Source organism: Oncorhynchus tshawytscha, linkage group LG14 (genome assembly GCF_018296145.1).
Source record: "Oncorhynchus tshawytscha isolate Ot180627B linkage group LG14, Otsh_v2.0, whole genome shotgun sequence".
In the NCBI taxonomy this organism is placed as follows: Eukaryota; Metazoa; Chordata; class Actinopteri; order Salmoniformes; family Salmonidae; genus Oncorhynchus; species Oncorhynchus tshawytscha.
The window spans coordinates 18,824,303-18,844,999 of record NC_056442.1 but is presented as its reverse complement, the minus strand read 5'-3'; the positions used below and the strand labels follow the sequence as shown (position 1 = coordinate 18,844,999).

The 20,697-nt window shown below is 47.4% G+C and overlaps 1 protein-coding gene across 1 annotated transcript in view; it reads left to right on the top strand.

Annotated features, from left to right (window-relative positions):
• LOC112266726 (histone-lysine N-methyltransferase 2A) overlaps positions 1–16,586 on the top strand; it is a 43,756-nt gene extending 27,170 nt beyond the window's left edge. Inside the window, 14 exon segments of the mRNA XM_024444459.2 lie at positions 2,913–3,071; positions 3,379–3,496; positions 3,796–3,874; positions 3,960–4,120; positions 4,327–4,494; positions 4,602–9,102; positions 9,217–9,285; positions 9,378–9,598; positions 9,817–9,891; positions 10,067–10,241; positions 10,809–10,913; positions 11,136–11,219; positions 11,595–11,724; positions 11,987–16,586. Of these exon segments, the coding sequence (XP_024300227.2) occupies positions 2,913–3,071; positions 3,379–3,496; positions 3,796–3,874; positions 3,960–4,120; positions 4,327–4,494; positions 4,602–9,102; positions 9,217–9,285; positions 9,378–9,598; positions 9,817–9,891; positions 10,067–10,241; positions 10,809–10,913; positions 11,136–11,219; positions 11,595–11,724; positions 11,987–12,262 (6,321 nt within the window). The 3' untranslated portion in view covers positions 12,263–16,586.
• Positions 16,587–20,697: the final 4,111 nt, after the last annotated feature.

The window sequence follows — 20,697 nt, the reverse complement described above, 5'->3', positions numbered from 1 at the left end:
GGCATGGTCCTAGGGCTCAGGTCCTCCAAGAGAGAAAGAAAAAGAGAATTAGAGAGAGCACACTTAGATTCACACAGGACACCGAATAGGACAGGAGAAGTACTCCAGATATAACAAACTGACCCTAGCCCCCCGACACAAACTACTGCAGCATAAATACTGGAGGCTGAGACAGGAGGGGTCAAGAGACACTGTGGCCCCATCCGAGGACACTCCCGGACAGGGCCAAATAGGAAGGATATAACCCCACCCACTTTGCCAAAGCACAGCCCCCACACCACTAGAGGGATATCTTCAACCACCAACTTACCATCCTGAGACAAAGTCGAGTATAGCCCACAGCACAAACCAAGGGGGGGCGCCAACCCAGACAGGAAGATCACATCAGTGACTCAACCCACTCAAGTGACGCACCCCTCCTAGGGACGGTATGAAAGAGCCCCAGTAAAGCCAGTGACTCAGCCCCTGTAATAGGGTTAGAGGCAGAGAATCCCAGTGGAAAGAGGGGAACCGGCCAGGCAGAGACAGCAAGGGTGGTTCGTTGCTCCAGAGCCTTTCCGTTCACCTTCCCACTCCTGGGCCAGACTACACACACACACATATGACCCACTGAAGAGATGAGCCTTCAGTAAAGACTTAAAGGTTGAGACCGAGTTTGCGTCTCTCACATGAGGAGGCAAACCATTCCATTAAAATGGAGCTCTGTAGGAGAACACCCTGCATCCAGCTGTTTGCTTAGAAATTCTAGGGACAATTAGGAGGCCTACGTTTTGTGACCGTAGCGTACATGTAGGTATGTACGGCAGGACCAAATCAGAGGGGTAGGTAGGAGCAAGCCCATGTAATGCTTTGTAGGTTAGCAGTAAAACCTTGAAATCAGCCCTTGCCTTGACAGGAAGCCAGTGTAGGGAGGCTAGCACTGGAGTAATATGATCACATTTTTTGGTTCTAGTCAGGATTCTAGCAGCCGTATTTAGCACTAACTGAAGTTAATTTAGTGCTTTATCTGGGTAGCCGGAAAGTAGAGCATTGCAGTAGTCTAACCTAGAAGTGACAAAAGCATGGATACATTTTTTTTTATATATAGTGTATATTAATTTAGGATGTGGAAACGCATTCAAATGAGTGGATTCGGCAATTTCAGCCACACCCGTTGCTGACAGGTGTATAAAATCGAGCATGCAGCCATGCCATCTCCATAGACAAACATTGGCAGTAGAATGGCCTTACTGAAGTGCTCGGTGACTTTTCACATGGCACCGTTGTAGGATGCCACCTTTCCAGCAGGTCAATTCGTCAAATTTCAGCCCTGCTAGAGCTGCCCCGGTCAACTGTAAGTGATGTTATTGTGATAATGTCTAGGAGCAACAACAGCTCAGCCGTGAAGTGGTAGGCCATAACAAGCTCACAAAACTGGACCGCTGAAGCGGATAGCATGTAAAAATCCTGTCAGTTGCAACACTCACTACTAAGTTCCAAACTGCCTCTGGAAGCAACGTCGGCACAATAACTGTTTGTTGGGAGTGTCATGAAAGGGGTTTCCATGGCCGAGCAGCCTCACAGAAGCCTAAGATCACCATGCACAAAGCCAAGAGTCAGCTGGAGTGGTGTGAAGCTCGCTGTCATTGGACTTTGGAGCAGAGGAAAAGTGTTCTCTGGAGTAATGAACCACGCTTCACTATCTGGCAGCCCGACGGACAAATCTGTGTTTGACAGATGTGAGGAGAACACTACCTGTATACTGTATAGTTTGGAAGAGGAGGATTAAGGGTCTGGGCCTGTTTTTCATGGTTTTGGGCTAGGCCCTTTAGTTCCGGTGAAGGGAAATCTTAATGCTACAGCATACAATGACATTGTAGAATATTCTGTGCTACCAACTTTGTGGCAACAGTTTGGGGAAAGCCCTTTACTGTTAAAGCATGACGATGCCCCTGTGCACAAAACAAGGTCTATACAGATATGGTTGTCGAGAGGGTTGTGGAAGAACTTGACTGGCCTGCACAAAGCCCTGACCTGAACCTCATCAAACACCTTTGGGATGAATTGGAACGCTGACTGCGAGCCAGGTCTAATCACCCGACGTCACTAATGCTCTTGTGGCTGAATGGAAGCAAGTGCCCTCCGCAGCGTTCCAACATCTATTGGAAAGCCTTCTCAGAAGAGTGTGGGCTGTTAAAGCCGCAAAGAGGGGACCAACTCTATTAATGCCCATGATTTTAAAGTGAGATGTTCGACAAATGGGTATCTGAAAACTTTTGGTCATGTAGTGTATGTTTCCCTTGAAAATATGTTGCTATTGTACTTGTACATTTGCACTTACACATGTGTCTTCTATGCAAGCCAGTTTCTTGGCTAAGAGTTGAGGAAAGACTGACTGCTATACTTGTTTTTTTATTTTTATATAAGAAACATTGTTTGAAATTGCGTAGTCCACTTACTCACAGCGCTGACACACACACACTTACCACACTAGACATGCCACCAGGGGTCTTTTCACAGGTCTAGAACAAATTCAAGGAAACGTACCATCTTATGTAGTGCAAGTGAACAGCAAACCTGGTTTCAAAAAACAAATAAAGCAACACCTCCCGGCACAACGCCTCTCCCCCATGTGGCCTACTTGTTATCTGTATGTTCTGACTTGTATGTGGAACTGATAGATATGCGCGCACACACACACACACTACATGTTAATGATTTTAAATGTATGTAAATTGTGAAGTATTTTGTCTCTGTCTTCGTTATGTCGGACCCCAGTAAGACTAGCTGTCACTAATGGGGATCCTAATGCATCACATTCTATTATGCATGCCCTCTTGCTAAAAAATAGACTGATGGTATATTTATTATTACTAAAATGACCTTGTCGCTGTTGTTTATCTGTCTTGTGACGTTTGTTTTCCTCTCGGCAGCGCTGCGAGAACTGCCAGCGTCCCGGCGCAACAGTGGGCTGCTGCCTGACCTCCTGCACTAGAAACTACCACTTCATGTGTGCCCGGCAGCGCCACTGTGTCTTCCTGGAGGACAAGAAAGTCTACTGCCAGCGCCACCGGGACCTCATCAAAGGAGAGGTGAGATGCAAAGCTGAACTCCTCCCTTCTCCAGCCCACCTCCCTTACCCACCTGCAGCATCACACACAAACAAACATCTAGAACATAAGATACGAAAACTTTACAGATAAACTACCCATTTTTATTATGTCAGTTTTTTATTTATTTTATGCTCTGGCTTACTCGTAAAAGGTAAAAACAACATGCATGCATTTAGCCCAACCATTATCTATAGAAACCATATTCCTGCTTGGGACAAAATGAGGTCACAGTGAGAAGGGTGTTCTTGTGGGCACTTTGTTTGAAATGCATGACTTCCTTGCCCAGGTGGTGTCCGAGTCTGGCTTCGAGGTCACGCGGAGGATCCTGGTAGACCTGGAGGGGATCAGCTTGCGGCGGAAGTTCCTGACCGGCATTCGGCCGGAGAACATCCACATGATGATAGGTGTGTGTATGTTCATACAAACCCCTCACAGCCATGTATAGAGATCTCTATGGTCGAGTCCCAAACGCACCCCCCCACCGTTATCTGATCATATTTGATCTATTCCAGAGCTAGGCAGCACAACGGATTCAAATGTTCAATTGATCATCAAGCCCTTGAATTTGGTAAATCAGCTGCTAGTAGTGAAATGACCAGGAGTCTCCGTGGAGTTTTTTGAGACACTAGCTGGCCCAACAAGCATGTTTCTGAATAGCCTCCTTGGATTAAGGGTTTTTAACTCTTCCTTTCTTCCATTGCAGGCTCCATGACAATCGATTGCCTTGGAATGCTGACTGAGCTCTCAGATTGCGAGCGCAAACTCTTCCCCGTCGGCTACCAGTAAGTACCACACAGTGCGCACTGCTTATGTGAAGGAGTCAATGCAACATGACTGATTTTCATTGGTTTGTTTCTGTCACCGCAGGTGTTCCAGGGTGTACTGGAGCACTCTAGATGCCCGGAAGCGCTGTGTCTACACTTGCAGGATCCTGATGTGTCGTCCCACTGTGGTGGAGCCTGACCTGAAGAGTGCTCCTCCAGAGGAGAACCGCACCATCTCCCACAGCCCTTTAACTCCCATCTCAGGTGTGAGCCAGAATGCAGAATCACTGCATTATTAATTATTCAAATTTAAACTGCACTACATTTGGTCTAGTATGTAGCCGGCATGTAAACGCATTGATTACATTTTATTTGTTACGGGTACAGCAGCTATAAATGCTTACTTGGAAGCTCTTCCTCAACAATGCCGTATTCTGAAGAATTTGTTGCATTCAACTTTTCATTGACAGAGAAAGTCCCCTCTCCAGTGCCCGAGACGTTTGACTCCTTGAAGCCCTCTGACCGCCTGTCCCTGCTGCCCTCCAGCCCAAATCCTCCTAAAGTTTACAAACGGAACAGGCACCCCAGCTACCCCCCGTGCCAGAGATCCCCTGGCTCCAGACCACTTCCATCCCCAGGTATCTTCAAACTCTTTACCCCAATTTGCCTCAAACTGTCATTGTAAACTACCATTCACACGTGGAGACATGCAGTATGGTCAAATGTTTGTGTCCATGTTTTGCAGATGGTACCTCCCAGTCTGCCCATGAGATTGTGACGGTGGGGGACCCCCTTCTGAGTTCCAGCCTGAGGAGCATCGGCTCCCGTCGCCACAGCACCTCCTCCCTCTCCCCCCAGCCCAGACAGAAGGTAGTCTCCTCTTCACAGGCCGCTATGAACCAATTGGCCCGGCTCTTCTCTTCCGCCCCACCCATTCCCCTCTCCTCCTCCAGAGACCTGGGTCTGAGGGAGAAGGGGAAGCCACCTGCCAGTGGCGTCCGAACGCAGGGCCGCGACACAAGTTCACTCAGCCCTGGAGGTCAACACAGCAGACGCCGCCACAGCATCTCTGAGATGAAGACAGACGGTGGGAAAGAAAGCGTGCCTGGCAAGCAGGCTATGTGTGAGAACCCTAAACTTTCCCCAATGGCCCCAGAGATGACAGGAGCGAGCCAGGCCTCCCCACCACCAGGTACAGGTGTCCTGACAGGGCACCAAAGGGTGAGCAGCAGCAACTCCCAAGCAGAGAAGGGGAAGGTCCCAGACCTGTCGGCTGGCGTCACGCTCCTCTCCCGCCACCGCGCCACCACGACCCTGTCCAAGGACAGAGGTGGTGGTAGTAGTAACCTGGCCAAGGAGGGAGGTGTTACCTTGGCGCCAGCTTCTAAAGATGCTGGAAAATTGGGGTCTCCCCAGCCTCCGTTCCACAAAAGCGTCGGGAAGAAGTCCCAGGATTATCTTTCGGGAAAAGCCCCTGCCGCTGCCATGAAGCCCCTGTGGTCTTCAGAGGCTATGGCTGAGGAGGACGCCGTCAAACAGAGCTCCCAAGCCACCCCGGCTGTCCCCTCCAGCCATGCGGCCCCCACTACCAAAGACAAGCACTCCAAAGTCCAAAACATTGACAGCAGAGAGGCATCTAAAGAGCGGGAGAAGACTCCTCAGAACAGCAACAAGAACCTCAACAATGCTAAAGAGACTGGTGGAACCACTAACGCTCCAACCCCAACTTCTCAGAACAGCAACAGCAAGGCTGCGACCCTCAGCAACAACACCAGAGCCACTGGCAAGCAGGAGGTGGAAAAGTTGGAGAATCAAGGAAGAGGGCGATCTGCAAAGAGCAGGGAGAGGTTTTCGAGCCCTGAGAAGAACCGCGCCAGCCTAGAGGCCATAAAGCAGCCCAGGTTAGCCTCCGAGAGAAGCATGAGGGCTTCGCAGGTTCAAGCAAGACTAACAGCCAACGACATCGCCGCTGCTAGAGACAAGAAGCGGGCTATAGTCAAGGCGTCCCTGACGCCGCTGAAGACCGACCCTAACGGGACCAACACCGTGAGTTCTTCCTCTGACTCCTGCATCACCGCTTCCATCTGTCCCACGGGCCAGGAGGGACCCCCCCACCGTAAGTCTTCCTGCTCCATGCTCTTCTCACCGCCGACACGCTCAGAGTCGAACAGCCCGCCACTGCACCCTGAGGACTGCGTGGAGAAGCGCCTCCTAGCTCACTGCACCGAGGACGAGGGGACCAGCGACCGGGACGACCATGCCCTGCTGGAGGAGGAAGGTGGCGACAGGGATAAACATCATGAAGATGACAGCGACTGCTCGGGTTCGACCAAGCGGCGTTACCCGAGGCGCAGCGCCAGAGCCCGCTCCAACATGTTCTTCGGCCTGACGCCTTTCTACGGAGTGCGCTCCTATGGAGAGCAGGATATCCCCTTCTACAGCAGCAGCGGGGATGGGCCCGGGAAGAGGAAGGCCGGAGGCAGCAGGCGCTCGGCCGAAGGCCAGGTAGACGGTGCGGACGATAGGAGTACCTCCTCTTCGGGGGACAGCGGAGAAGAAGAGGAAGGGAGATTCAACCAGTGTTCCAACAAGGATCCGTACTATTACAACTTCACCCGCACCATCATCAACCCCGGCCCAGTGATGCCCTCAATCGAGGGGATGGGCCAGTGCCTGGGGAGGGGCTCTCAGTTGCAGAGCTTCCTGAAGGAGGAGGAGAGGGTTGTTGCCGCTGTGGATGAGGATGTTCCCACCCAGAGCCTCCTGGGCCACCAGCAGATCGGCCAGCTGGACGGCGTTGACGACAGCTCAGAGAGCGACGCCAACGCAAACACCACCACCACGGCCACCGCGGCGACTTCTTCCCACAAGAGCACGGGTAAGAGGAAGGGCAGAGAGAGGCACATGGAGAAGCTGGAGCATGACTCCGGGAAGGAGGCAGACAATGGCATTGGAGGGGGTGGGAGCAGCAGCAACAACATCCGAGAAGGGAGGAAGAGCCAGAAGGACAACTCCCTCCCTCTGGGTGGGGTGAAGTCGTCACAGGGTCAGGACCCCCTGGAGGCCCAGCTCTCACTTAACACTGACCTTAAGTCTGACTCGGACAACAACAACAGCGACGACTGCGGCAACATCCTGCCCTCGGACATCATGGAGTTTGTCCTCAACACGCCCTCCATGCAGGCCCTGGGGCAGCAGCCTGAGGCCGCCTCCTCTGAGCTCCTTTCCCTGGACGGGGGCTACGGGGTGGGCGTCAACCGCCGCAAAGACATCCTCTTTGAGGACTTCCCCCAGCCGCTGGCCAGCACTGAGCCCGTGGAGAGCAGGGTGAACACATCCATCTCGGTGGAAGAGCCGTATGGTCTACCTCTGGAACTGCCTTCTGACCTCTCTGTCCTGACCACTCGCAGCCCCACGGTCAACAACCAGAACCACGGTGGCCTCATCTCAGAGGGCTCAGAGTGCACCGTGCTGTCCCTGGCAGCCTCGGACGAGACAATCACTGAGAAAGGAGGCGAGGACAAGCAGCAGAAAGGAGGGGCCGGCGTGTCCCCTGAGAGCCAGCAGGAAGGAAGTGGAGGTAGCCGAGAATCTCAGGTAAGAGAAGGTCACATGACCCCAGTGCAGTTTGAGCACATCACCAGTCCCTCCCTGGGCGAAGTTGTAGAAGCAGGTAGCCAGGATCTGACCAGGAGTTCTGGGACCCCAGTCCTACCCAGCTCACCCACCTTGCCTCTCCAGGGACAGAAGTACATCCCTGCTCCATCTTCAGTCAGCCCCGGACCTTCCCATGTGGCCAGCACGGCCGTCCAGACCACCTCCCATTTAAAACCAGGCCCGGAAAAACTCATTGTGGTCAACCAGCATCTGCAGCCCCTCTACGTCCTACAGACGCTCCCCAATGGTGTCACTCAGAAGATCCAGATCACCCCATCGTCCAGCGCAACAGGAGTGATGGATACCATGACTCTAACCACAGGGCTCACCTCCGGGATAACCACCTCCCAGCCGATCTTTCCTGCTGGGGGTAAAGTGTTGGGCACCATGCCCCATCACCCTCAGATCCATACTTTCACCGGCACCACCCAGACGGGCTTCCAGCCTGGCATTCCCAGCACCACCTCCGGCCTCCTGATTGGGTTGCCCTCCCACGAGCCCCAGATTCTGGTGACCGAGGCCGGACGGAGGCATGACCTGGCCCCCAACGTGACCATTGTGTCCAGTGCCTCCATCTCCACGTCCTCGGCTGTGCCCGCATCTGGACACGGCAAGAAGCGACCCATCTCCCGTCTCCAGCCACGGAAGACCAAAAAACTGGCCCGCTCTAGGAGCCAGCCCACCCTGGGCCCGTCTGAAGTGAGACCCAACATGACTCTGATCAACCTGTCCTCGCCACAGATGGGCCAGTCCGAGCTGGGCACCCTGACCACGGCCGCCACCACTTCTCACCGCAAAGTCCCCAACATTATCAAGAGACCCAAATCAGGAGTCATGTACTTTGAGCCCATCCAGCAGAGGATGCCTCTTCCCAGTGGGCAGCCTGGCATCCTGGGCCACGCCGCCTCCACCCACCTGCTTCCCTGCACCGTCTCAGGGCTCAACCCCAACCAGTCAGCAGTGCTGAACATGGTGTCCATGGCTCAGCCCAGCGGGCCCGGAGGCATCACACCAGGCTCTGTCTCTCTCGGCACCCCGGTGCTCAGCTCCACCGAAATCACAGGACCCATCAGCAGCCTCCTCTTCAAAGCCAGACCACACAACCTGCTCCAGTCTGGAGCTCCTCTGATGTCCCAGCTGTGCAGCCCCGCCCAGACCTCCATTGCCAGCAGCATCTGCGTGCTTCCCTCTCATCAGACCATCAGCATGTCTGTCAGACAGCAGATAAACCCGGAGAGCGGCGCCTTCCAGCGGCAGCAGCACCCACCAAATGCCAGTGGACAACCTGTGGCTCCGGCCCCCAGCCCGGTCCAACAGGATTCCGACAAGGGACACCTGGTCGGCGTGCTCTCCCAGAGTTCCAGCTCTCAAAGCTCACACACCATGCCTAAATCCAGGTCCTCCTCAGAGCAGAAACAAGAGCTGAAGTGTAGCGCTGCCGTAACGGCATCCACGTGCTCGGGGAAAGGTAAGCAGAAAGCCAAGCGGACGAGGCAGAGTCCAGACAAGGCCAGCGGGAAGAAACACAAGGGCTGGCTGGCAGAGCCTCCTCGGGAGATGCAGGGAGACCGGCCCACCTCCGTTCCTGGGTAATATTCTCACATAACCGCTAACTCATGAAATAATTAACTAGGACTATACTTTAACATACTACAGTTGCCACCTGCTGCTTATCCATATTTGAATTCCCTCTACCACTGCAGGTCTAGAGAGACGGTCTCTCCCGAGCCCATGGACACAGGCAAGCCCAGAGAGAGGGGCACCAGCAAAAAGTGAGTAACGCAAGCTTGTCACCCCTTCCATTCTGTACTATTAATATGTCAATGGATAATGAGATTAATTTCAAAATGTATTTTATTTGCAGTGTTTATTCTGTCAAGTCTGCTGAACCTCCTGCTTTAACCAGTAAAACCAGTGAGTTCCCCGAGGAGAAAAGCGAGACCACTGCTGGTTCTCTACTAGTGGCCAGCCCTGACCAGGAGGGTAGTCGCAGGGACTCTTCTATGGACAGCAAGCCCAAGAAGGGACTCATCTTTGAGATCTGCAGCGATGACGGCTTCCAGATCCGCTGCGAGAGTATCGAAGGTCCACGCAGTTCTAATCTTCTTGTTCTGTTTCCATGTAGCGTAGTTATGACACTCGATGGCAGAAAATGGCGCTAAAGTTATTGAAGTGAATGTGTAACAGGAAAGATATCTTATTTCAAAATCCTCATACAGCTGAAGTAAACTGTGTATTTTTAATACTTACACAGAGATGAGACACTAAGCTGACATGTGTTGTCTTCTCCCTCCGTCCCACAGAGGCCTGGAAGTCCCTGACAGATAAAGTCCAGGAGGCCCGCTCCAACGCCAGACTCAAAGAGCTCTCCTTTGAAGGTAAAGTGCTTTTTTTTTATCAGATTGTATTTTGTTTATGCAGGTTCAACAACTTTTGAGGAATGAAATGGTGACTCATCACTAACTTTTTTCTTTCCTTTATTCCTCCACTCCTTCCTTTTTTAAAATCTTTCTCTCAATCTTATCTCTTTTCTTTTTGTTTGTTCTCTCTCAGGAGTGAACGGTCTGCGGATGCTGGGGGTCCTCCACGACGCTGTGATGTTCCTGCTGGAGCAGCTGTATGGTTCCAGGCACTGTCGCAACTACCACTTTCGCTTCCACAAGCCCGAGGAGGCCGACGAGCCCCCGATCAACCCCCATGGCTCGGCCCGCGCCGAGCTCAACCACAGGTACGGACACTCCCAGAAGATGGGATGGCTAAGTCACACACAGCCCTCTTCCAATGCTTAAAAAGTACAAGGTGTTGGATTGGTATCCAGACAAATGTACAGTTACTCTTTATCTTTATTATAACAAGAGGCTGCCTGGCCCAGCCTCCATGTGCATCCTTCCTTCATCCCGTCCTTAAAGTAATCACATGACTGAACAGGTGAATACCATGTGGCGGAGACCTTACGTTCACCTGATGAATCATGTCTAATGATTACTTCAGGAAGGATGCATTTCTACAGTTTTTGAACTGGGCCCCTGCCTCTTAGCTTTCCTTTGATTGTTGAAGAAATCCAGGTCTATACGTGATCTATGCATTCTACTTCAGCAACACAAATCTTGTGAGCCGTTTGTACACTGGCTCTCTTAACTGATGTTTTGGAGCTGGTAACTGTGTATACCCGTTACCAAATCTCAACTCACTATTTGGGAGAGGTCCTTCCTAGGGTTTAGAGAGTCTGCATCATTGAGTTGTATTTGCCTGCGTCATCTGACCTGTCTGCTCCGTCTGTTGTTCCTCGCCACAGGAGGTCTGTGTTTGACATGTTCAACTTCCTGGCCTCCAAGCACCGCCAGCCTCCCGAGTACAACCCCCACGAGGAGGACGAGGAGGTGCAGCTCAAGTCTGCTCGGTGAGTCACTCCGCCCTGCTACACAATTCCTGTTTATTTATAACTTCTGTAAATCAGGAGGACCATCTCTCTATCCTCCATCCCCTCATTACAGTGGACTTGTCTTTCCTCTGGGTTTTCTGATCAACATCCCCGTATCCACCGGTCGGAGCTTCACGCTGTTAGTAGACCATCCTTCCTTCATTGGAACTCTTAACACACTGTGCTACTGTTGTTTTTCAGCCGGGCCACCAGCATGGACCTCCCCATGCCCATGAGGTTCCGACACCTGAAGAGAACTTCCAAGGAGGCGGTGGGGGTCTACAGGTTAGGAAAACGCTGGCTACGTAACGTTTAAGAGGGGGGGGGGGTTACATTTTTAACTAGGCAAGTCTGTAAAGAACAAATTCTTATTTACAATGATGGACAAACCCGGATGACGCTGGGTCAATTATGCGCCGTACTCCCATTCACGGCCGAATGTGATGCAGCCTGAAATCGAACCAGGGACTGTGGTGACGCCTCTTGCATTGAGATGTAGTGCCACTCAGGAGCACGAATCCCAAATTCAGTGAAATGGTTTTAACAAGAAAATGAACTACTACTGTAGCTTTGCTATAGCTTGTTCCAGAGAGTGGGGTTAGAAGGTGAAACCCTTTGGTGAACCAGCGGTCACCGAGCCCCTGTGTCCTCCCCTCACAGGTCAGCCATACACGGCCGAGGTCTGTTCTGCAAGAGGAGCATCGACGTGGGGGAAATGGTGATCGAGTACTCGGGCAACGTCATCCGCTCTGTCCTCACCGACAAACGGGAGAAGTACTACGACGGCAAGGTGAGAACACTGTTCTCTGCTCATACGCTTTGTCTTTACAGGGCCACGGTCAATAGGCAAATGTTGCACATAGAAATGTCATGACTAGATCTTGCGTGGGTCCTTATTCTACTTGTCAGAGGCATGTTTGTTCTACGTAAAGGTGTCAACACCACCCTATTAACCGGTCAGGATCTTCAGTCATTTGATAATGGGTTTTGTTGACTGCAATCCTCGGCCAATAGCTTCTCACCCTTTTCTCTTCCTGTCCCTTCCTCTACAGGGTGTTGGCTGTTACATGTTCCGCATCGACGACTATGAAGTGGTGGACGCCACCGTGCACGGCAACGCTGCCCGCTTCATCAACCACTCGTGCGAGCCCAATTGCTACTCGCGTGTCATCAACGTGGACGGGCAGAAGCACATCGTCATCTTCGCAACACGCAAAATCTACCGCGGCGAGGAGCTCACCTACGACTACAAGTTTCCCATCGAGGAGCCGGGCAATAAGCTTCCATGCAACTGCGGAACCAAGAAGTGCCGGAAGTTCCTCAACTAGCCCCCCACTCTGATGTGTGATGGGAGTGGTGTTAGCGGTCTTTCTCCCACTCTACCATAGCGGTCCCCTCGACGAGCACGAAGCCATCCATGCACTGCCAGGTCTTAGTGCAGAATGATGCTTCCAGTACTGCGCTCCCTTGTTGCTGTAAGGTTTGGGAAGAAAGGTGTGTTAAGGACCCGGTTAAGTTTGATACGAGCAGGTCTCTGTTTTGGGATGGGACATTTTTGAAAGAGAACAACCTTATTGTTGTGCCTCCTTTGGTTTTACTTTTGGATCGGATGGTTTCAGACTCTGGGAAGTCCAAGGAAATGGTAACTGAGGTTAGCGATGTTTTCTGTCTCTGAATGATACACAAATTGCCCTTTCATTCTGAATTTTAACATTACCTCACATTATTTTCTAGATTATATCTCAATTCTGTGTGAGCATAGAATCCATTGATTATGTTTCACACGACAATAATTGCCACCTTGTTCGTTCCATTTTAAACACCAAAGTGCAATTTGTGGAAGGGAATTTTCTCTGCATTTTAGAAAAAGAACCAGGACGTATTATAACTGATCAGACAACGCTTTTGTCTTGGCCTCATCTGTTTGTACACATCTGCCTGTCGGAATGTGCATCCTGTGCAGCCTTCTGAGTATCTCGCGAGTATCATAAAGAATTGCTTGGGGCTGCTTCACTGTGTTCAGCCACTGTAAATAGTTCCTAAGCCCGTCCAGAGCAACAAGTCGCAAGATGTGTTAGGAAGAGAAACACTAGAGGGAGCTGTAGTCAAAGTGATAGAAAGAAGCCTGTAGGTTATTTATTTTCAAGTGTTATGTTGTTATTGTTAATTAATGATAACCGCGAGTGTACTTGTAGAGACGTTGTCGAAGTCGGTCGGTGGTAATTGGATAAAGTCGTGACCGTGACTAGCAAGCTACGCTGAGATTCTGGTGGACTGACAGCTGAGGGGTGAACTTATATATATATATATATATATATATATATTTTTTTTTTTGCTTTAGTAAATGTTATTGTTGGTTTTGTATAGGAAAATGATAAAGGCAGAGCCGTCGATTTGTATCGCAGGTATGCACACATTGTCTTTTGAAATTAGGTTAGGACAGAGTCCGGAATTACAGCAATGAGAACCAAATGTCACCCCCCCTGAATCTGATTTCCCTTTAATCCCATTTTAAGATCTAAATGATTCTTATTATGGCCTATTTCATGAATTACTTTTGCAAAGGAATTGTCTTTTTATTTGTGTCGAACCAATTTGTTTGAAGTCTTGTCCCTTCTGTCCCTTTTTTTTTTTTTATGGCCAGAAAAATATCACGCTTGTTCTGAGAATGTAAATAATATGTATATTTTTCTATACAAACGACTGAAAAGCACTCAATAGTGAATAGCACTTAATGTTATGAAATTGTATTTATATTTTTAAGAAATCGTATTTATTTTATTGCCATTTTTTGTAGGAAATATAGGTTTTTCAAACACTAACGCTTGTGCTCTATTTTTGTTGAGCTGCCTTTTTTCCAAGCTGTTTTTTTTCGTTGGCGTCTTAATTGTATTTTGTAGCCTGAATGTTTCTTTTTGGATTCCAAAGACTGAAGCTGTCGCTCCCTGCTGAGCCCAGTCCACCAGTAGCTCTATTTGCCAATCTGTTAATCAAGGACATTTCTAATGACTGCCTGTTAGCAGCATTGCATTATTATATGCACTTGAGGGAGTCCATTTGAGTGCTGGTTTATTATAATAGCTGTCTGAACTCCTTTTCCCAGCCTTAATTCCACACTACGTGGAGGCTCCAGCCAGTCCATTCAGACTTGGGGCTGCTCGCTGTGCGTAATTCGTTCACTTTCAGCTTTTAAAAAATGAATCAATTTCTCCACAAATTTCAACGTCTCCCTTTCGGGATCAAACGCGCTCCAAAATCTGTTAACTGTAAGGACATAACACAGTTAACGCCTGTAGCCACATTGTACCTCCATGTCTTTCTGTCAGTGTTGCCTTCATATTAATACTGTCAATGTTTTATGGCATTTAACATGAGACCGGCTACACATGGAAAGCTTTTTAGAAGCTGATTAAGTTAGGAAAGGTTAGAGGCTAAGCTTTACCATTGACCACAATGCAACCTATGTAGGAGTTTGTCCGCTCGCTTGATCTCTCGCTTTGCCTTTGTTGTAACTGAGCATGCTTCGTTTAGAGAACTCTGACTCGTAAATTGACAGTAGTAGTCCCAGTTTTGGTGGGACATCGGTGTACAAAAAGTGGCTAGGTTGACAGGCGTGTATTTCCTTGCATACCTCGAACAAAGCTCACCAAATTGCTGCTTTGTGCAACTCTGGCTCGAGTTGTCTTATAGTGAGCCACTTCAGGCCAGTAACTTTATTTGTTATGTTTTTGGTTTGTAATCCATTTTTCCTCGTACTCTGTTGACTTGATCTTGTAAGGCCGTCGCAGAATCTCGCCAACCCTTACCCTGCCCGGGCTGTGAAGTGAAACAATAACTTTGCCAACACATTGCACTTCAACTGTGACAGAGGCACTGACTTAACATGGGGAAACAACTTTCTACTCCTTGTAAACCCAATGGGTTCCTATGTGTAAAAACCACAAGTACAGATACTGTTTAAGCTCCCTTAGGAATTGTGGCCCCCCCCCCCAGCAAAGTGCACTTCTGCTCGACCTTCCCCCAAAGTGTGTTAGGGACGTTCAGAGTGCAGGGACCACTCTGGAGGCCAACACTCTCCTCCACCTCCTTGCAGCCTGGGTTTTGCCAGCTAATTCAGGTATACAGTTTTGGTTCAGCTCTCGCTGTCCTACTATCCTGGCTAGCCTTAGGGTGAGGCACAGGGTCATGCTGAATTCTGCTGCCGTGTCTTTAATGAATGTATATATACAAAAAACGGAATAGTGGTGATTTCTGATATCAACCACTTGTTTTCTTTAGTTATACTTTTTTTTTTTTTTAAACACAGACCGGACTGAAAGATGATCTCACAGGACAGTTTTTCATTTCAGAGGGGGAAATGATTTGAGGGACAGCATTCTAAATTAACATTGAAAGGTCACACTGAATGAACTCAGACTTCAAAGATGGCTTTGGTAATCCTTTTACTTAATCCCAAAGGCTTCTGACTCCTACAGATCCACAGCAGTGACGTGTCTGATGTTTTTACAACAACCCATTAGTCAAGTGTTTTTAAATGGCAAGACTCTTGTTGTTTTTCTTGGACTTCATAATACCACGCCACACCAGTGGCCCTTGTCCTTCACTTGTAATTATGATAGATCTTTATCAAAATATTAACACGTACTTCAGTATCTATACAATATACAGAATGGACAAACTTAGTTACAGTAGCAAACAGCAGGTTTATAATGGTTAATAGCAGTGTTCAATGTACTCTAATGGTTTTGTGTTACAGTATCAGTTTAGAATAACTAATGTACGGTTTCGTATATTGATATCCAGTACCAGGTGTCCTGCGCCTGTGTATGTTCCTTTTGGCAGGAGCTTTGCAGTTTTCTTTTCTTTTTTTCTTCTCAAAAATAAACAGTATTTATGTAATGATGCATAAAGTGGTTCTGAACTTCTTGAGGTCAGCCATTTTATTTTGTGTTTTGATTGTTGTAGTGAATGTTTTTATTCTTTGTACATTTTTTACAGGGATTTTAGACTACCTACTTGATTGTGGTATGATTGAGTTTGTGGAGACCAGGAAAAAACAAATCCCACCCAAATGTTATTTTTCCCTTCCATGTCTCCCTCACCACCCCTCTTCGGAAGCTTTGGTTGTACTATTTTATAGAAAGTGATGATGAAAATAAGTTTTATTTATTTATTTTGTGTATTGGAACGTCCATGAATTTATTTACAGGTCAAGGTAGTTGCTGGAACCTGCTTGAAAGAAGTTGTGGGGGTAGAAATACTGAACTGTATTTGTAATTTTATAATTGTTCCTTGTGTATAGAGCTTATCAGCCTGAGATGAGAAGTGGCATCAAGGGGAGTTGGCAGTAGGACTTGGAAATGGTTAAACGGCTCTTCCTATGCCTTGAATATACCTTTGTCTTGTTAACACTTCCTCATGAGAATAATGATATTTTTTTCCCTGTTAGTTGTACATCAGTGTTCTCTCATGTGTCACAGAAATGAAGGAAAGTTGAACCACATGAGTAAACCACAAACTACGTAAGGTTGAATGTATAATTGGGAAACACAATTGTACATATCTGTAAAAAGAGAAGTTTCTAATCATGTTTATTTTCTATGCACTTTTTTTATTTAAGTGATAGTTTAAATAATAAACATGTCTCGTTGACTCTTTCTTCAGGCTCTCCATTTCTTGTTCTGTCAACCTAGACAATAGTCATTTTTATATTGATATTATTTAGTGATAACATGCGGGGCTCGGTATCCTGATGGCGATACAACGTAGGCTTACGAGGATCTAAAAAATATATATATAAAATAAATAAATATGCATTGTTCCTACAACCGCCGAAGATGTAACATGCGTTTCCCAAAACACCACGCAAAAAGTGTGTTCCTTAAGTGCGCATGTGTCGATACTCCGGGTTCGAAAGACTGAGCTGCTGCTCTGATTAGATTTCTACATTCAAATCTGAACCTTTTAACATAATTATTCTACAACACTGACGGATCAGCTCCTAGACAGATCACCTTATGACTGCAATTAATTAAGTTGGCTTATTCTATTACTTGCCCTATAATGATGCACTAAATTGCATTGATTTGGCACCTTATTGCGCCCGTTACACAATATAAAGAAATATTTGCACAGCGTAGCCTACCAAATAAAACAATTGACTGAACATGGAATTTGATTTCAATATCTTCCTAATATTGGGTTGCACCACCCCCTTTTGCCCTCAAAAGCCTCCAATGGTTCCCACAGTTGTCATGTTGGCTGGATGGCCTTTGTGTGATAGACCGTTACTGATACATGGGAAACTTGAGTGAAAAACTACCTACCTGCAGCGTTGCAGTTCTTGACACAAACCGGTGCGTCTGGCACCTACCATATCCTGTTCAAAGGCATAAATATTTTGTCTTGTCCATGTCTCAAATGTAAAAATCCTCCTTTTAATCTGTCTCCTCCCCTTCATCTACACTGAAGTGGATTTTACGAGTGACCTCCAATAAGGGATCACAGCTTTCAACCTGGTCAGTCTGTCAAGGAAAGAGCGTCTGTTCAAAATGTTTTGTATACTTTTTAACGCAGTCATCTCGGTTTTAATTTGAAGCATCTTAACTTTCGCTTGATAATTTGCAGGTAACTTCGTTCCGAAGTTATTGGTGGTCACAGAGGCAGATGAACAGCTTGATTCTGTGTGTAGTGGATGTGTATAAAGTGGAACGGTTAAGGGGGGAAAAAAACATCTAATGACGCACTTAGCTGTCTGAGGCAGTCGTTAAATTAACGACCGTTTTCAAGTGCAACTTTAGTAACGATGCTTTTGGGAAACAGCTCGGAGATTTAACAATGCTCTTAAGAAAGTTCTAATGATGAACTTAGCCTTACGATGCTTTTGGGAAACCGGGCCCAGATCTGTCACTCTCCTTGTTCAATTCTCCATTTCTATGTTTATGAACCCCATAAGTGTATCCCACTGACGTAAACTTGATAAAATGTAGCACTTTTTTAATCTAGTTTTTAGACAACTTAATTTCCTCAATTGACTTGTTTTTAAAGCAGCAGGGTAACGCCAAAGTATAACAAAGCCTAGATTAAGTTGTCAACCCCGAATAGAAATCTAGGTCCAATACTTACGTTATAATGCAAGTTCTTTCAACTTACAATTTTATGGCAGCTGGGTAGCTCATCTTTTTTAAAGTTGAAACCGCTAACATTTGTGTAAGGTATCAAATCAGTGTGGTCATAGTATTGATGAAACAAGCATACTAAACATGTTCAATGTTGTGGTGACAATGACACCCGCTCCTGGAACCTGTTCTGGAATGCTTTGAACGTAGCTCAGGCGCTCTGAAAACATTACTGTTGCAACAGAGATCTGTGCTTTAAAAAAAACAATTAGATTGTTTTATAACGATACTGAACAAATGTGTAGTAGCAGGTAAATTGAGAAAGCAGGTTGTGTAATAGCCGAATCTGGTTCAGGCAGTGTAGATGCCAATTCAAGACAAACAATTATTTTATACACTGAACAAAAATATAAATGCAACATGCAAAGAATTTCAAAGATGTTACTGAGGTACAGTTCATATAAGGAAATCAGTCAATTGAAATAAGTTCATTAGGCCCTAATCTACGGATTTCACATGACTGGGAAAACGGATATGCATCTGTTGGTCACAGATACCTTTAGGGGTTGTGGATCAGAAAACCAGTCAGTAGCTGGTGTGACCACCATTTGCCTCATGCAGCTTGACACGTTTTCTTTTGCATAGAGTTGATCAGGCTGTTGATTGTGGAATGTTGTCCCACTCCTCTTCAATACCTGTGCGAAGTTGCTGGAAATTGGCGGGAACTGTCAGGTGAGTACACAGGCCATGGAACAACTGGGACATTTTCAGCTTCCAGGAATTGCGTGCAGATACTTGGGACATTGGGCCATGCACTATCATGCTGAAATGTGATGGCAGAAGATGAATGGCACAACAATGTGCTTCAGGATCTCGTCACAGTATCTCTTTGCATTAAAATGCCATTGATAAAAAGTCATTGTGTGTGTTGTCTGTAGCTCATGCCTGCTGATACCACCACCCCACTGCCACCATGGGGCACTCTGTTCACAACATTGACATCAGCAAACAGCTCGCCGCACACACTGTCTGCTATCTGCACAGTACAGTTGAAACAGGGATTCATCCGTGAAGATCACACTTCTCCAGCGTGCAAGTGACCATTGAAGGTGAGCATTTGCCCACTGAAGTCAGTTATGAAGCCAAACTATAGTCAGGCCAAGACCCTGGTCAGGATAACGAGCATGCATATGAGCTTCCCTGAGATGGTTTCTGACAGTTAGTGCAGAAAGTCTTTGGTTGTGCAAACCCACAGTTTCATCAGCTGTCCGGGTGGCAGGACTCAGACATCTGGCGAAGGTGAAGAAGCCAGATGTGGTCCTGGGCTGGTGTTTTTACACGTGGTCTGCGGTTCTGTGGCTGGTTGGATGTACTGCCAAATTCTCTAAAGCAACGTTGGAAGGCAGCTTATGGTAAATAAATTAACATATTCTCTGGCAACTGCTCTGGTGGACATTCCTGCAGTCAGCATGCCAATTGCACACTCCCTCAACTTGAAACATCTGTGGCATTGTGTTGTGACACAACTGCACATTTTAGAGTGGCCTTTTATTGTCCCCAGCACAAGGTGCACCTGTGTAATGATCATGCTGTTTAATCAGCTTCTTGATATGCCACACCTGTCAGGTGGGATAGATTTTATTTCTGAAAAGGAGCAATGCTCACTTTGTGCATATGGAACATTTCTGGGAAATTTTATTTCAGCGTATGAAACATGGGACCAACACTTTACATGTTGCATTGATAGTTTTGTTCAGTATATTTTTATTCATAAGAATATTTGGTGTTGTGGCATGCAGTGCATTCGGAAAGTATTCAGACCCCTTTTTCCAAACATGTTTCACATTACAGCCTTCTGAAATTGATTAAATAAGATATATATATAAATCTACACACAATACCCCATAATGACAAAGCAAATACAGGTTTTTAGAATTTTAGAAAAACAGAAATACCTTGTTTACATAAGTATTCAGACCCTTTGCAATGAGACTTGAAATTGAGCTCAGGTGCATCCTGTTTCCATTCATCATCCTTGATGTTTCTACAGCTTGATTGGAGTCCACCTGTGGTCAATCCAGTTGATTGGACATGATTTGGAAAGGCACACACCTGTCTATATAAGGCCCCACTGTTGACAGTGCATGTCAGAGCAAAAACCAAGCCATGAAGTTGAAGGAATTGTCTGTTGAGCTCAGAGAAAGTATTGTGTCGAGGCACAGATCTGGTGATGGGTACAAAAAAATGTCTGCAGCGTTGAAGGTCCCCAAGAACACAGTGGCATCCATCATTCTTAAATGGAAGAAGTTTGGAACCACCAAGACTCTTCCTAGAGCTAGCCACCCAGCAAAACTGAGCCATCAGGGGAGAAGGGCCTTGGTCAGGGAGATGACTAAGAACCCGATGGTCACTGACAGAGCTCCAGAGTTCCTCTGTTGAGATGCAAGAACCTTCCAGAAGGACAACCATCTCTGCAGCACTCCATGAATCAGGCCATTATGGTAGAGTGGCCAGCCGAAAGCTACTCCTCAGTAAAAGGCACATGACAGCTCGCTTGGAGTTTGCCAAAAGGCACCTAAAGGACTCTCAGACCATGAGAAACAAGATTCTCTGGCCTGAATGCCAAGCGTAATGTCTAGAGGAAA